Source organism: Ostrea edulis, chromosome 5 (genome assembly GCF_947568905.1).
Source record: "Ostrea edulis chromosome 5, xbOstEdul1.1, whole genome shotgun sequence".
Taxonomy (NCBI): domain Eukaryota; kingdom Metazoa; phylum Mollusca; class Bivalvia; order Ostreida; family Ostreidae; genus Ostrea; species Ostrea edulis.
The window spans coordinates 19,376,590-19,393,843 of NC_079168.1; the positions used below are offsets into that span (position 1 = coordinate 19,376,590).

Below are 17,254 nucleotides of genomic sequence, written 5' to 3' on the forward strand. Positions count from 1 at the left end.
GTATTTCTAATGAGCTCTTTCTCTAGTGTTAGCTGAATCTGTCAATAAAATAACACCGTGAGCAGAGACGAGGAATTCTGGGAATTTAGAATCGTGTTCCTCCGCTATATTACACTATGTATCTCCCGGCATTAATGACTCAACTTGGAATTAATAAAAAGAAAATGTGATAATTCACCCAACACTTTTGTGACGAATCCATATATCCTTATAAACAAAAACCAGATTCGATGTTTTCAATTGAACCCTTAATCCACTGTTAATCGCACTGCACTTATTACAAAAGTTCATTGCATACAATCACTGCATACAAGCCTTTTCTCAGGTCTTAAAGCCGAAATCTCTTTAAATTGTTTAATATAATTCATATGGATAGTGTATTTCATGCTCTTCACATGGTTTCATTAGTCTGGGGGAAAAAAGTGTCTTAAACTAGTCTGTAATGACTTCCATCCTATAATACGACATTTAAAAGTCAATAAGCCACAGTGAAAACACTTTGTGAAATTAAAATGTGAGCTGCCCTAATGAAAACCATCCAACTATCAAAACCGATTCCCTGAACTAATGATCTTGATAAAAGGGTATGTGAGCATTGAGCCATGATGGGTTAAAGTTACACTGTGTTTATTTAGAAGATTACAACAGCCTCGTCACAAAACCAACACAACACCTATTGATCTTAAGCTTCTTGTCTTACTCCACATCTATAAACATTCCACCTAGAAGTACCAGTCCTCCATATAAATGACAAAGCAGAGAGAGAGGGAGAGAATCGGTCGAGACAGGAAATATTGGAGGGATTAGCAAATAAAACATCTCCTTGGTAAATGTTGAGTGCTGAGGTCCCCTGCTTTGGTGGGTTTTCTGGGGTGTCTGTATGACAATCATGTGTCCCTAGGATTCAGGTGCATGGTGGGAATGATTTGTAGCAGGTGGAATAAAGGCATGATAGCCTTGATAATGCATTTACCTCCAAAGTAAACACAATACACTAAAGGGTTACATACCTTCCTTAAACAGCTTTGTTTGGCACTTTAAATCTTTGTGTACATAAAAGAGGGAAAATAGATTTGAAATTAGGTTAGATGTGTGTGCCTAACTTGAATTTGTTAGTGACAAAATGTGCCTTATCTTATCAAAATCTCATTTTAAATTACACCGAAAGGCAAGGTTGACAGGAAAGAGTCCTTGTGTCATGGCACCTGGTCTGAAATCACAAAAGAAAAAAATGCTGTCTGCTACGCCCACTGACAATCAAAGAAAAGACAACTCCCTCGATCCTCTAAGCCACACCTAATTTTGTCACCTTTGGCTGTCCAGATTGAAGACATGTTCTTACAAGTATATATGCCTTCCAATTCATTGCACAATGACTGGTGCTAAGGAGTATTAATAACCAGATTAAATATTTAGCATTGTTCAATAGATGTTTGCACAAAAAAGACTCTGCCAATGGTCAGGATGAAGGACTAGAGACCTGAGCACACAGCGCCCATGACAAGTAAAGGGGCACGTCACTCACATAGTCTCCATATTTCACCAGGTTTTAACTTCACACCCCACTTGAAGCAGAGTTTGTGTAACACAGAGATTGAAGTATGTGGCAATATGACCCTTGTTTTATTGACTACAGAACTTGTTGAAAAGATGGATATTAGTGGGATTTAGATAAAGATAATCCCTCCCAAGAGCTAGGTAAATAGGCCAGGCTGAAAATAAGAGGAAATGATAGGTCTATCCACTGACAACTACAGAAGCTTATCACAGCACTACCCCCCACTTTGAGCTGTGCTCCAGCCGAGAGTCAATATTTGCTACATTCTAACTCAGTCCTGTCCTAGGCTGACATTTTTCTAATGCTTGGATGATGAACAACCACAAGATAGATAATTGAAATCTAATAACCATTACATGAGTTGGCCCAATCTGCAGGATTTATACCCTAAATCCCACTATTTTATTAAAAATTCCTTCTTACAGACTCAAAGAACACACTTTTAAAAGCCATAAGTCACATGAAGATCTTCATTGCTATCTTATCCACCCATTCCCCTTCCAATGCTTCCCTGCGACTTGTGCGAAAATAAAAAAAAAAATATGGTGGGAAAATCACCATTAAAAGCCTGATTTTATCAATAACACGAGGATGGCAGACATTTTTATATATCCACATAAATAGATCTCTCCAAGTGAAATTACTCCTGTCGACGCGACTTGAGAGACATCTACCATATGCTGACGATTCCTGGAATCCTCTCTCGAGATGGGCTGTGATCTTCATTCAATAATAAGATTAACAGCTTTGATACAGACAAGCACACAAACAACTCAAGCAGACAAGCAGACAGACAGATGAGCCACAACCTAGACAATAAAATTCCATTAGCAGTAAAGGTGTTGGAGATTACTTCCAAGATAATCAATACTGGCACAAGCAAAGTTATATATTTGGAGATAAAAAAAGAAACCTGCTAAGTATACAAATATGACAATGGAGGCACGTGATATTTTGTGTGTTTTGATGATTGAATTCCACAGATAGAAGACCTGTGATAAGGGGTACCTATGAGTCATCTGTTGACATGGAGCTGATAACAAGGTAAAATTAGCACTTGGCCTGTATCAGAAATTGAACAACACTTCTAATAGCTGAGATTGGACAGGTAAATACTATCATTGTAGGTACTCCATTATTGATGGTCCTGTTGTCAGGTACGCTACAAGGTAAATAATCTAATCAGTGGAGGACAAAAGGACACAAGATTACCTGTCCCATACTTCCCTCTGTGGTGGGCCCCTGCCTTTTGTTTTCTGCAGGTCTCTAACTTGACCCTGTAATGCATTTATACTTGTTCCACGACAGACATTGATGTCCATATGTATTCCTAGTGTCTTTATAGTCTGTGGTCAATACACTTGACCTCTCGATATATATTTTTCTTAATCATATGATTAACAGTGGCTAGCCTTTGGGTTGGGGTAAACCACTGCTGTAAAAATAATGACAGCAAAACTCACAACATACTTCTGGTGTGCAACCATGACAAACTTTGAACAGATATCTATTGAGAATAAGAATTATGCACAGGCTTATACACACAATCAATATTGATACTATTCATATATTTTCACAACAAACAGACAAATTAAATTTGAACACCCCCCCCCCCCAAGGTATGAAGCCATACATAAATTTCAAATACCGATGAAGAGCAACCTGTTTTGAAAAAAAAATTTGGGTGACGTGATTTTCTAGTCATTCCGCACACCTGTCCTGGGGACAGTTCGGGACAATCATGCTATCACCCTGCTGAAGTGAATGTACTTTGATTCCTGTACTGTTAAGGACTAATATTGACACTGTCAACTAGCAAACATAGCATTCCAGTAACAGCAACACTGTATCACAAACAAACTGAGCTCTCGCCCTGTCTGTAAACACAAGACCCACACCAGATAACAACCCCAGAAATTCAAACCTTGCTGGGTATAAATATCTCAGAAACTCAAACACTATCATGTGCCCCGTGCACTCCACTTGACCGAGAACGAATTAGCAGAAATGCATGTGACTCCTCCACATAAAATATGTGCTATCAAATGCAAATAATTTCTCAAGTTTTAATCATTAATTGTCAATATCTAGCCACGTAAAAGGAAAAATTAGGATGGTTACAATTTGCTGTACCCAGATTCAAATTGATATAAGCTGGGCACAGTATTAATGAAAGATTTTGTCTTAATTTTCCTCTTTTTTTAATAAGTGAATATGAATCATTACCACCACCACACACAAATGTATTATCATCACTACATTAACATGCACTTGTTGGAATCTCATTGACTTCTCTTGCTTCATGTTGAACTAGCCAATTCACATCATAAAGGATGTTTACAGAACAAGTTCATGCAGGAGTGACCAAATCAAATGAAAGAATTTAAAAATACTGCATTAATTTTTCATGGCGACTAAAATAAATATTTGGCTAATTACATCATTTTGGGGAGAATGTTGACTGTAAAAAATGATTACACAAAAACCCACCTCTCGATCCATGGCCTCTTTCTCATTCTCCTCAACATTCCCTGCATGAGATGGACCAATAAACAAGCTTTGGTCTTCATTATAGATGAAGGTCAAATTCTCCAGTGAAGACAAATAGTATCCAAAGTGTCTCAGACTGCCTGTCCTTAAGAAGCACTAGTAGACAAAGAGAAATAACTCTTACAAATTGACATCCGACACATCAGCATATCTGGATTAGAGTTCACTGTTCTTTGTAATCCCACCCCAATTGTTTTTCAAAAAGAGTACAGATTTGTCCAGTCATAAATCAAAATGAGAATATCATATATGAAATCTATATGTCATATCAGCCCAAGTGGTCAAATCCATATGCTATGGACTTAACTGTGCATCATTTTATGATTGAAAAATTCCATCGGTTTAGCCGAGATCCCACAAACTAGAAAAACCAGAATGTTACGTTCATCATATTCCTTAGGTAAATATAACATATGATTTTCCCGACAAGTCGCATCTCTAATAATTTTTAACAACCTGTAAACAAAAGATGGTCAACCAGGTATCATTTTGTAGACTCTAGTAGAAAGTTTCAATGTTTTAAATAATTCAGTCATGTAATAAAACAATTCTAGAGATTTTCTTGGTAAATGCTATGCTCTCCAGGCTTGTTGAATATTATACTTATCAGGTAGCTAAAGCTATGTCAATAGTTGTAAAGCATTCAATTTAGATTTTCCTGTGTAGCATGCTATCTGTCCTATACTTATTATCTAACTCATCCAAGAAAACAAAATCCACACATAGACAACCATTACTGTTTTCTGTAAATACAGCGTGTAATGCACTGATAAAAAAAATAATCAAATTATAAGAAGTTCTTGTAAAACAGAAATAACTTGGTTTCTCTATCATGTCAGTAAGCTTCTCTTTACTAATAATTCCAGTTTTGCTACATGGAGCAGGTTAACAGAGAAAGTTTCGAATGATTATAATTACAAAGAATATTCGAGTTCCATGAAGAAGATGAAGGACTATTGTGGGTTTAAATTTTCATGTCTTCTAGGCAGGGAACTGCCCCCCCCCCCCCCCCATAGTACAACTATGGTGTTAAGAAGACCTTTGCACCCCTTTTGCCGTGTTTTTGTAAAACTCTGTCTTTTGATGTATTTAATCTGACCTTAGAAAAGAATATACACAAAAGACAATAATAAGTTGATGAACAATTATTTTTTCATGTTATCAAAAAAGGACTAGTTTGGATATTTTTGACATTTTACATCTGAAATCCAGCACATACCTCTCTGAACTTGCACTGTATATTTAAGGAGTATGCTACATCAGAAAAATTTGATATGGATGAAAAGTGGAGAATATGTACAACAATATTTTGAAAATGAAAACTTTCAAATTTACTTTATTTAGTCAAAAAATGCAGTTTTAGTAGAAAGCAATCTGAAATTTTTTAAAAACCCCTGCTGGACTCAAACCCACGATCTACAGCTCAGCAGTCAATGTGCTAACCTACTGAGCTAGTCAGTTAGGCAATGGTTTCTTAAAATAAATAAACAAATATTGCTGATATTTATATTTTCATCCATGTCTTAAAAGGAAGTTGGCCATTATGATGCTGTAGAGTACCTCCTTAAGTTAGATCTGTTTAACTCAATCTCTGTCTAAAGCACCAAGCATGTTTATACCTGTTTCCTAATCTAGCTAGAGATACATGTAGAAATTCAAAAAAATCAATTCTTTTTTCATATTTACAGCGGATGTTTATCATACACCTGTGCATATACTACTAATGATACATGTTATGTGAGGATTCTTCATATTTATCAGTAGTATTTACAATTTTCAGGTAGAAACTCAACTTTTATCCAAATAATTATCCTATCATCTGTTTCTTTATCATAAATATAAAAGTAAAACACTTCAAAACTTTGTTTTAAAAAGGTCAGCAACTCCCATTAAAAGTATTTTTTTTACTAGCATATTTGTATACATTATGTACATACATTCACACATCTTATAAGGAGGGGGGGTGGGTGAAAAAGAGAACTAATATAAGTGACTTAAGTGTGGTTTTTCTTAAAAACTGAATGGGTAATCTTTCTCGTATTTTAAACAACCATTAAATATACTTCTAAATTAAATAACTTTTTAGAAAATCTATATGTCTGAAACAGATTTTAAGTTGAAGATGGAATAGACAACTGCATACATTCCCTAAACAATCCTATATAAATAAAAACAGTATTAAAAACGACCCATGAGATAAGTTTGAATGTTTTTCAAACTTAACAAGCAATCACTTTTATACTTATTGCAGTTATTGAATATAAAGCACTATTGAATCAAACAAATTTTGTATAAAATGACATGAAGTTATCCCTCAATACTCCTTTAGTAAATCAATAATTTCTAAGACAGTTCAAGTAGATTTAAGTACAATGAAAATTGATCAATATTGTGGCTGATAAAGTAGCACTGCAGTAGTGTTATTATCTGTAATGGGCTTGCCCCCCTCCCCCCTTTATGGCACTGACATTTCACGCCCTGTTAATTTCCTCAAGCCCCGAGGATAATGCAGTAATGACTAGATTCAAAATTTGCAGTTTTTCATTCACTGACAGTCAATGAACAAATATTTGCACTTGGGGACAAATTTGAAATCTATAGCCATAGAGACATAGATGTATGTAATTTAATAAGTACTTGTGTATCAAAATAAAAGTTAATTTTTGAAGAAAAAAAAATCCTTTCTCAATAATTTTCTGCTATGCAAGGTTTTGAAGAGAACAAACATAGAGAGATAGAGAAGGGGTATACATGTATGATGATTTATGGATTAATGCATTGTTTAATTATGAATGGCAGATTAATAAGGATTACATGATATTGCTGGTATCATAATGGGTAGAAATTAGGTTTTTATTAAGAAATATATGATAAAACGCTTTGTTAAGACTTCGGGGAAAGCATAATTGTTGGTACCTCCTGTGTATCACTTAGCTGCCCCCTCCTCTTTGATGTGAACTCTATCCCCATGTGGGCCTCAGTAAGGGGGGAGAACTGCCAGAGGTTGATGTCCTCTGTCAGTGGAAAAGTCTGTCTCCAGTCTGGATGACCAGCACAGTTTAATGTGGTCTTCAGCTGGTCAACCCAACACTGGTCTACAAAGAAAACAAGAGGTACTGTGAGCAATGCTCACTAAGAATACCCCCCGCTTACCCCAATCTCCCAAAGGGTGTTGGTAATAGGTATAAACTACCTCTTTTCTGAGTGTAAAAAACAAATGGCATGACAAACCGAACCATATTGCTACTTCGATGTCCAGTGCGTGTGACCTTTGACCTTTTGACCCCAAAATCGATAGGGAACATCATCATTCCATGGGTAGTCCATATGTATGATATGGTGACTGTAGGTGGAAAGGATAACGCTTTAGAGCCCGGAAACCATATTGCTACTTCGATGTCCAGTGTGCGTGACCTTTGACCTTTTGACCCCAAAATCGATAGGGAACATCTTCATCCCATGGGTAGTCCATATGTATGATATGGTGATGGTAGGTGGAAAGGATAATGCTTTAGAGCCCGGAAACCATTGCGTCTACAGACGGACGGACAGACAGACAGACGGACAACCCGATTCCAGTATACCCCCCCACAACTTGTTGCGGGGGGTATAAAAATGTACAAAAGGTAAACTCTTTTCTGGCTACAAAGCAGATGCATTTTAAATATAATGCCAAATGACAAATTTACTAAATATATAGACATTAAATGGGAAACATCTATTCTATTCTTTTCAATTTGAAAAATAGAGGGTAGAGCCAAGACTGAAATCATTCTCACAAAAATAAATGTGGAATTTGCTATGTATATTTTCTTGCACTTAGAGTTATCTGCTCCTGGATAAAAGGATTTTAATTTGCCATTATTTGCTATTCTGATGGTTTCTATTTTTTCAGATTTAGTAATGGGGTATTTTAAGAATTTCATGTTGAAAAAGGAAGAACAGTAACATATGAAAATACTATGGGTGACTTCTTTACAAGACACATTATCATGGTGGTCCGGAAAGTATTTCTGATTAGAATACAGAGGGTCCTTAAAAACTGACAAACACTGAAGAAAAAAAGCATATATTTTGCAGAATTTCTATTCTAAAATACATGTGCCACTGTTTGTCATTTCCAAAATGCTTTTTTCAGAAGACCTTATAATTTAATGAATACCAGTAATATAATTACTTAAAAAATAATATCTTAAAAGCTAGGAATTGGGTTTAGAACTTACCATGCCCTGCTATCACAGATTCTTTGGGTAGAATATTTAATAACACTGACAACCTGTGCCACAAAGACTGTGAGCTCTGAAAATAGACAAAATGAAAAATCACATCAGTGTTTTAGACTATCTGCTCTCTGGATTATTAACTCGGACTGACTGAGTTCAACAATCAAACATGTAGAAAACCAATTCAACAAATAGTACCACAGCAGGCTATGTATGACAAAATATATGAAACCAAAAGGAAAGTTAGCATTGGAACAGGACGTACGAACACAGAAATAAATAAATGCCATTCTATATTTCTCATTTCAGCGTTCTGTATGGACAGCCTACTGTCGAAACTAGTTGTAACATCAAACTGTGAATCCCAATTTGAATTTCTCAGCAGTTTACTTTCCTTTTCTTTGTACTTTCACATTGCATCTCTACACTTTCGTTTCATATGTCAAAAGATTATACTCTCCATTCATTATCAGTTTTCATGGGTTTTTCCCCTCTACGTGATAATATTACTGGTCTTTTCCAAAGTGATTATTTCTATAAAGAGTGTGTGATTAGCCAGGCACGTAGCTGCCTATATGCAAGTACGCAACTGCATACACATCATTTGAGAGAGAGATCTATCTTTGCCATTAAAACATTTTGCCTAAAAAATAACCGCATTACCTAGTCCCGGTTTATAATTTTATCAGCACCATAATGTCCGTTCAATCAAATTTAAGGTCATTATTTTTATTTCAAATCATTAACATTCAGTCTGATTAAAATCAAATCTTTGATCCGTTCCGGTAATGTTATGTAGACCGCTTTGTGTAGCGACATACATGTAACATTAGCGGAGTGGATCAAAGATCTGATTTTAATCAGATTGTGTAACATCATGTCGAATATCACTTTAATGTACATCATATATGTACATGTAGTGGACAGATTAGGCTATTCTTTGTTATCAGTGACAAGAACATGTACATCGGTGAGTTGGAAATATAAAACACTTTAGAAAATGATTTTGTGTGAATTCTTTAGGGTTTGGAAATTTCCAAGAAATCATGTTTCTATGAACAAAAAATAGGTCATGTCATTGGTAAAACCCAGGACCTTCTGGGGGCTTTGCCCCCTGGGTCTCCACCATGGCTTTGCCCAAGACTCACTGGGGGCCTCAAGGTGACCCCCAGACCCCTTGCCATACTTTGCGTACATTTCATTTTCTTTCTGGCTATGTGCCTGTTAGCATGCAGGTTGAATATCAAGAGTTTTAATTTGTGGATGAAATGATAGTACTTTATAAGATTATGACTGTGATTGGATGAGCAAACAACTTTGTAATTGGTGGTTTGTTATCCGTTTGTCTTTAATGGGCACCCTGAACCATTCATTTAGAAACAGCAGATTCCTTTATTGATTTAATGCTCACAAACATTTCCATACCATATTAAAAGTCAAACATTACATTTCCATCCTCAAACATTGTCAACAACAACGACCATCAGGTGTCTAAAGGTCACTGTACGGTCATGTTCCGACCATGCTTTGGTTAGAAAATATTGGTGAGTTGTGAGAAATTCTATGAGCATTGAAGCATGGTCAACGAAGAGAGAATCCTACAAATGTACATATTTTGTCTGTCCTTTCTGACAATGGTTGTGACTTGAACTGTTTTTCTTTTATACAAAGAATCATATTTATTGGAAAAAAAATAATAATTGAATACTGATTCTAGAGGCACTTAAGATTGGTAAATACTGAACATATATAACATCATAATAAATATTCATCTTTCAAAAGTTTCTAAATTAAACCATTGACGAGTTCATCTGTGCATGGTTAGAAAAGTGCCGGGATAATTTGTTATATCCAATTATTTAGTTTATAATCTGCTAACCAAAGAGAATTAAAATAACTTCAATATATGCTCAAGTTCATCAATTTACTGTAAATATCATACCTGTGCACAGGTGAGAATGACCTCCTTATTGCACTTCATCCAATCACAGCCGACTTTGACTACAGGAAGGAGGCCTTCTGTTTGTAAAACATCAATCAAGTTCTGCAATTGTCTGTGTTCTAACTCAGCCCTGAAATATATCCTAAAACACTTCAGAGACCATATTTTAACAACAGCTGTCAGATGATTACATGTGTATCATCTTTGCTAGCCAAGGGTGACGCTCCATGGTACACCGTCAAGCGTCACCCTTGGCTAGTGAAGATGCATGTGTATAGGTACCCTCTGTAATGCACCTACAGATTTTCTGTTTCATATTTACACATATGTGATATGTTATTTGCAAGACTATTTAATATTAGCCCCATTTTAAATTCATCTTCTTCAAGATAAAAAAGAATGAAAAAGAAAAGGAGAATAAGATTTCCAAGTATGCAGCATTTGAGGCATCTAACTCTTCAAAATATCATAAATAGAATACTGCCATCCAGCTCTTCTCTATTTTTGTAAAATTATGGACAACAGGCATTAAGAAGTGAGTTGGGAAGACCTTGAAAGACTTGTGGACAAAAGATCACTTCAATGTGTAAAAGGCATGCAAGGTCGAGAAAGAAATGAACTGACAGACATAAATGAAACAGACCCATGGGAAGTTGCATTTTCTTCTTGATTTACAGACTTTTAAAGAATAAATGTAAATAATTTCCTTATCTATTTCCGTATATTTTTAATTAACTGAAAATTCACCTGGAGGGTCCATAGTTTGAAACAACTTACATTTCAAGTTGAAAAATTGTAATTTTCTGATGAATAGTGATGAGATTTTCTACATTTTCTCTGTAGGTTCGAGCATTTCAGAACCCTTTTTTGTTCATGGCTTTAAGAAATTTGAATACTTGATATCTGATGATTTGTACCTCTGTTTTTCTTGAAAACATTTTAAAACAAATTTCCTATATTTGTCAAACTGTTTTCCTATGCACAACATCACTCTTCTACTGAGACCCCTCTGGCTCCAGGGGTCATAGTCTGGACAAACCAGAATCTTCCATTATATACATGAGCTTTCATGAAAGTGTTTCTTGAGAAGATTAATGGATCACCCCATTACACCCCCCCCCCCCCCCCAACTCCTTTCTTTGCCCAAGGATGATTAGTGACATGTTTGGTTAAAACTGACATTGTGGTTCTTAAAAAGATGAACGTGAAATGTTCATAACAATCAGACATACACTGTACATGCAGTTGTAAAGGAGGACTCTTCGAAGAAAACTTGAATAGAGGAGTTGAAATCCTAATATAAATAATAATTAAATTTGTCAGCCACATGTGCCATTAGAGATGATAACATAAAGCAGAATGTCGGGCTCGTACACGTATGGTCTACAAAGATAAACTTTGATTGTCAGTAAAAACTGAAAGAGCCAAGTGGGCGTTCTTTTCATTTTTGGTCAACTTGGCACAGAATGGCCTCTTAAGTAATGCTAAAGAATCAGTTAAGCAGCTCAAGTACATTCTAAAGTACCCTGCTAATACAACACTCAATTTTGAGTGATGCATTCGGGAAAGAAAATTTATTATCTACATAAACGCTAATATATTTTTTATTAGACTCGAGGAAACCCAATTACAAGAGCTAATGCAGATCATTCTCAAATTTCTGAAAATAGAAAGAGTTATCCTAATATGAGAATACAACTTTATGTCCATGTATTTATATGCTTCTTGGGAAAATATTCAAGGTTTTTTTTTTTCTAACTCCAAACTACTGAGAATATCAGATCTCGAGTTGATACAGTTCATTTTCCACCTGTTTTTCCTAAGTTTAATAAATTGTCCACTTACTTGTCTGTGGAGTCTGATAAACTGCCTGGATCTTCAGCCTCTGTGGTCGAGCCATCACAACCTGACATCTCTACAACGTACCACAGAATTTATGTATCACTGCATCAACCAAACAGGCGTAAACATGAGAACCGCAATGTCTCAAAATCACCTAAATTAGTTGATGTTAACTTATTGTTTATCAATAGAGGGATGAAAACTGTACGATCATGTGAAATTTAAAACTTTACTTAGTATTGATTGCCTTGCATTTGTGTTAGGTGTTTTTTATTTACATTCTATCGACAGCACGTTGGAGGAGAGATTACATTAAATGATGTGAAATAAGCAACATACAACAGAAGTAACTATCAAAATCCACATCAGATGGGTGAGTTCATATCAACAGATTTACAAGAAGTGGTCTTTCATCAATTAAAAACTACCAACCATTGTCTTCCACACTGAAGAATGTTTCCATTAAATATCCACCTTTGCACATGCCTATGAAGGTTGAGTTATCTTTGTTTTCCTCAAGGACCACAAAATATTCTTAATGTTATTAACGAAAATGGAATTTTCGAATTCTGAAACTTGTTATAATCGTAAAGTTCATACTTTCAATTCCATGGGGATCTGGTTTAGAACAGGTCCTCAGTACCCCCTTCTTGTCGTACGAGGCGACTAAATGAGGTGGTCCTTCGGATGAGACCGTAAAAACCGAGGTCCCGTGTCACAGCAGGTGTGGCACGATAAAGATCCCTTCCTGCTCAAAGGCCATAAGCGCCGAGCATAGGCCTAAATTTTGCAGCCCTTCACCGGCAATGGTGACGTCTCCATATGAGTGAAAGATTCTCGAGAGGGACATTAAACAATATCTAATCAATCAATCAATCATACTTTCAACAATGCATTTAATTTGCTGTGAAATCAATTCTACGGTAAAAATAACTTCTGTATCTTCTGTGTGGTTTATATCTTTAATTTTTAAAACAAACGCTGAATAAGTAATCCATATCTGGGGACACTGTGAATTGTGACTACCTGTGTCCGTAGGGCCAGCACTGACTTCCGTGTCTGTCTCTATCACAAAGTTGGCCATCTTACAGGTAATCTCGGCAACATGTTTGGCTTCGGAGGATGAGGCAAAACCTGAGAAGATTAGAACACATACATGTATACAAAGCTGTACTAAATCAATGGTAGTTCGGATTAAAGTAAACTTTATTTGGCAAAGTGGATCCATTCACCCCTCTACCACCTGTTAGCACACCTTCTCCATACTCACCTGGAGGTACCGGGACCTCTTTCCTGCCCTGCACCACTTCCTCACAGTTAGCTAGCTCCGCCTCATCCTTCTCAGTGATACGACTGTTCTGAGCCTCCAGACGGAAATTCTGTCCCAGTAACGTCATTGATGATGACAATAACTCTGAGGACAGGTGAGCGAGGGAGTCCGAGTCAGCTGACCAAATATTTGTCTGTGAACTCATCAAATCCAAGTTGTTGGCATTTAAATTGGACATGCTGGAGTCTGGGGTTGGTTTTGCATTTAAATTGGACATGCTGGAGTCTGGGGTTGGTTTGGCACTGTTGGATGGTGACTTGGAAGCAAACCCTGGCTCCAGCTCTTGACTCTCCATCAGATCGTCCGAGATATCCGAATCCGAGTCATTAGTAAAGAAGCCTACAAACTCTTCTTCTGACTCGTCCGACAGAAACTGGTCGGACAGATCTCTACCACCTGAAAACAACAGTGCATGTTTTTCTAATATTTTGAAATCCCTGTAAAAAGTCTGTATTACAGTATTTCATATGGAAAGTAAGCAAATTTCAGTTACTATTGCACACTTTGCAAATTAAAATATTGTACCATACATTCAGATTGCAATACATCTACATATACATATACATCTCCAACACTAAAATACGTGCAGTTATTATACAAGAACCAGTTTTTATTTTGCCAATTTGAGGGTACCTTCACTGAGATCGGACACATCAGACAGGTCCGAGCTGTCACTCCCCCCTCGCCTGCGTCTCTGTCGCCGTCTCTTCAGATTTTTGATGTTGTTTTTCTAAAACAGTTTACATTACAATGCATTGACATCAACAGAAACACAGCTAAATATATCTTAGATAGCCAGATATCTTACAAGAATTTTACGGTTAATTGGTATATTCTGTATTAAAGGGACTGGTTCACGATTTTTGATAAAAATATTTTTCATTTTTGATGTTAAACATTAGAAATATAGCTCATTTAATGTTGACAGCCAAAATTTTGACCTTCTGAATGCAAGAATAAAGGTAATATTTTAGCCTTAAATATGTGTTATGTAAACAAAGACTCGAGTCTTTTTATGTAAACAAACAAACAAGTGAACTATTGATTTTGTAATATAATGCATCTTAATTTTGCATAGTCACAAATTTTAACTTTTAGATGACACATTTCACCCCAAAAATGCTTGAAATGTGAGAGATATGATAATACTTAGATCAATATCCATTTCTTTTGAAAAATTCGTAAGCAATAGCATACCGCAATCTTTGTTTACAAAACAAATAATAAACTCTCTAAAATGAGCTTCTGTGATGATGTATCACCTTAATTTTCATGTGAAATCTTTCAAACACATTAGACAGTAGATTTTGATCATTAAAAGTGAAAAACAAAATTTTGGGTATAATCATGAATCAGTCCCTTTAAGGCCAACCCAAATAAATTCCATGTTTTATGTCAACCAAGATTTTGTATAAATTGACCAAATACGACGCCCAAATTAAAGTTTTTATCAAATTCATATTGCGATGTTAATTTCAAGCATATGTACTTTGAAATTCCCTGGTTTTTCTGTCAATCTCATTAATTGTTAAAACACCAACGACTTACTTTGTTGCTGTCACCCTGTTCCTCCTTCGTCTCTCCATTGTGACCCGCCCCCGACGTCCAGCCGTCTGTGTTGTGATATTGGGAGGGGTTATCACTGGGTCCGTTGGAGGGTCCCTGTTCCTCTACATCAATGTCTGACATGTCATCCTCACCTGATTGCCACCACATAAAACATTATAACTAACTGTAGAATGAACAAGCAAATTCAAGAATTCTGATCTCCGAATTTGGTGCAAGGCATTTGATAGCTCAGTTTAGTGTCGATCAGAAGGTAAGATCACCAGTAAGAATGGACACAGTCTTGTTCTCACTATGCTTTCATACTGGAATTTACACCCTAAACCAAAACTGTGAAATTCAGATTGCAGGTACAGTATATAATGTGGCCATACAATTTACTCACAATGGATATAACAATTGTCAATTCAAAACTGCGAAACATCTTAAGGACACTTATTAAATACAAATAAAAAAAATGGATGCATAAGTTGATATATATATTTTTTGGCTTAGTTTGGTAGTAATAGGTACAAATATAAAATTCCTAACAAATATGGGGCTTGTAAATTTTCTATGATGTTTAAAAGTTGAAATTATCCCTCCCTTCATAATTCTATATGAATTTTCCCCACTGTTTTGGACTTATTCGAAAAATCATGGGAATAAATTACATTCCATATGGTAAATTGTATTTATTTTACTTTTAAAAACCTAACTTTAATTTTCATCATTTCTGAAAAATGTTTGTGTGTAGCAAGTGTGATGAAGACAAGAAACCGTTAATATAACCTCGAGTGAATTTTTAAAAAGCTGTATTATATACCGTATCACACATGATAAATACAAAGTGAAAAACTAGCATTTCTTTAGTTATGGGTAAACTTATGTTTTATCTATTTATTCAATAATTTCCAGTTTAAAATGAAATGAGAGAAGACAAGCCTAATTTCCTCCTGCTTTTCATTAAGCAGGTGAAACTGAGCAGATTGGTCTTTGTTGTTGAAGTTGCTATAGTTACAGTATCACAACGCGACGGTAGAATAACCAGGACTAGTTATTCAGAAATGAACTTTACCTGCGGCCTCCTCTTCCTCCTGGTGATGGAGCAGCTTGTTCGGGTTTTCCTTCTCATACAGGGCATTATGAAGGCGAATCACTACATGGTTCAAGATGTGTGAGAAAAGAGCGAGCAGGAAGGCCGTCGCTGCTGTCACTTGTTTTGATCCTACAGAAAATAATTCTATTTTAACATTCTATACTAAATTACTCTCAAGAATTTGAAAGTTCAAAAAGGAATTACATTAGTGTTTGGTATATGCTACAGAGTAAACATTATGCCAATTACTATACGACTGCTATGGTAAGTCAGATGGTGAATAACTGCTTTAAGAGTGGTAGGTTGTGGGTTCAAGACTCATCTGAGATACTTCTCAAAATAGGTTGGTTATCAAACGTGTTAGCACTTGCTGTGACACGAGAGGTCATATCCGAAAGACCCATGAGTCTCACTACTAAATGCTGGGCGTTTGGCAAGGATATATTTATATTTTAGGTTTGACGCGGCCATGGCATGAGCAGAACTCAAACTCATGACCGTCAGTTAGGAAGTGAACACTCTACCACTGAGCTACCAAGAACTGATCTTTTCTTACTGGGTAGAGAACCTTTCACAAATTTGATCAGCCAGGCGGCCATGTTGTTTGAGTGACCTTCACTTGCGCATTCTGAACCAGAGCTCTAAAATAATCAGATCACACCCAATATTTTCATACGGTAATTTGGACTGATGTTTTCTAACAAGCTATCAGTCCAGAGAATGTTTTACCATCCTTGCCAACAGGACCAACAGATTTTGACAACATCTCATCTTTAAGTTTAAAAGCAGAGGCCCCCATTGCAGTATGTGTTGGCACACTATTCGTATTAACCCCAACTTCAATGGCATGAATCCATATCATGGGTCTACATGTGTGGCATACCTCTGATCTGCAGCAAATGGATGGTAGACATACAAATCACAACAAGCTTAAACACCAGATCGTCATCCAGATACTGCAGGTTCTCGTCTCTACATTCCTCCTCAGCATAAACCACCGGCTCATAAAACATACACAGGTTAAAACTCTGTAGGGCTGATTGACAACATTCCTGTAGCTCCACTGCATCAACACTGAAACACAAGTAATTACTGCATCAACACTGAAACACAGGTAATTACTGCTTCAACACTGAAACACAGGTAATTACTGCATCAACACTGA

At 36.2% G+C, this 17,254-nt stretch overlaps 1 protein-coding gene across 2 annotated transcripts in view; it reads right to left on the reverse strand.

Annotated features, from left to right (window-relative positions):
- LOC125650328 (nonsense-mediated mRNA decay factor SMG5-like) overlaps positions 1 to 17,254 on the reverse strand; it is a 48,537-nt gene that overhangs the window by 21,532 nt on the left and 9,751 nt on the right. For both annotated transcript variants that reach the window (XM_048878510.2, XM_048878511.2), the window contains exons 10-20: positions 16,973 to 17,163; positions 16,069 to 16,218; positions 14,994 to 15,145; positions 14,079 to 14,175; positions 13,386 to 13,841; positions 13,142 to 13,249; positions 12,119 to 12,188; positions 10,274 to 10,403; positions 8,332 to 8,407; positions 7,025 to 7,203; positions 4,049 to 4,204 (exon numbers count right to left, since the gene is read on the reverse strand). In XM_048878510.2, the coding sequence (XP_048734467.1) occupies positions 4,049 to 4,204; positions 7,025 to 7,203; positions 8,332 to 8,407; positions 10,274 to 10,403; positions 12,119 to 12,188; positions 13,142 to 13,249; positions 13,386 to 13,841; positions 14,079 to 14,175; positions 14,994 to 15,145; positions 16,069 to 16,218; positions 16,973 to 17,163 (1,765 nt within the window). The remainder of the gene's footprint in view (positions 1 to 4,048; positions 4,205 to 7,024; positions 7,204 to 8,331; positions 8,408 to 10,273; positions 10,404 to 12,118; positions 12,189 to 13,141; positions 13,250 to 13,385; positions 13,842 to 14,078; positions 14,176 to 14,993; positions 15,146 to 16,068; positions 16,219 to 16,972; positions 17,164 to 17,254) is intronic.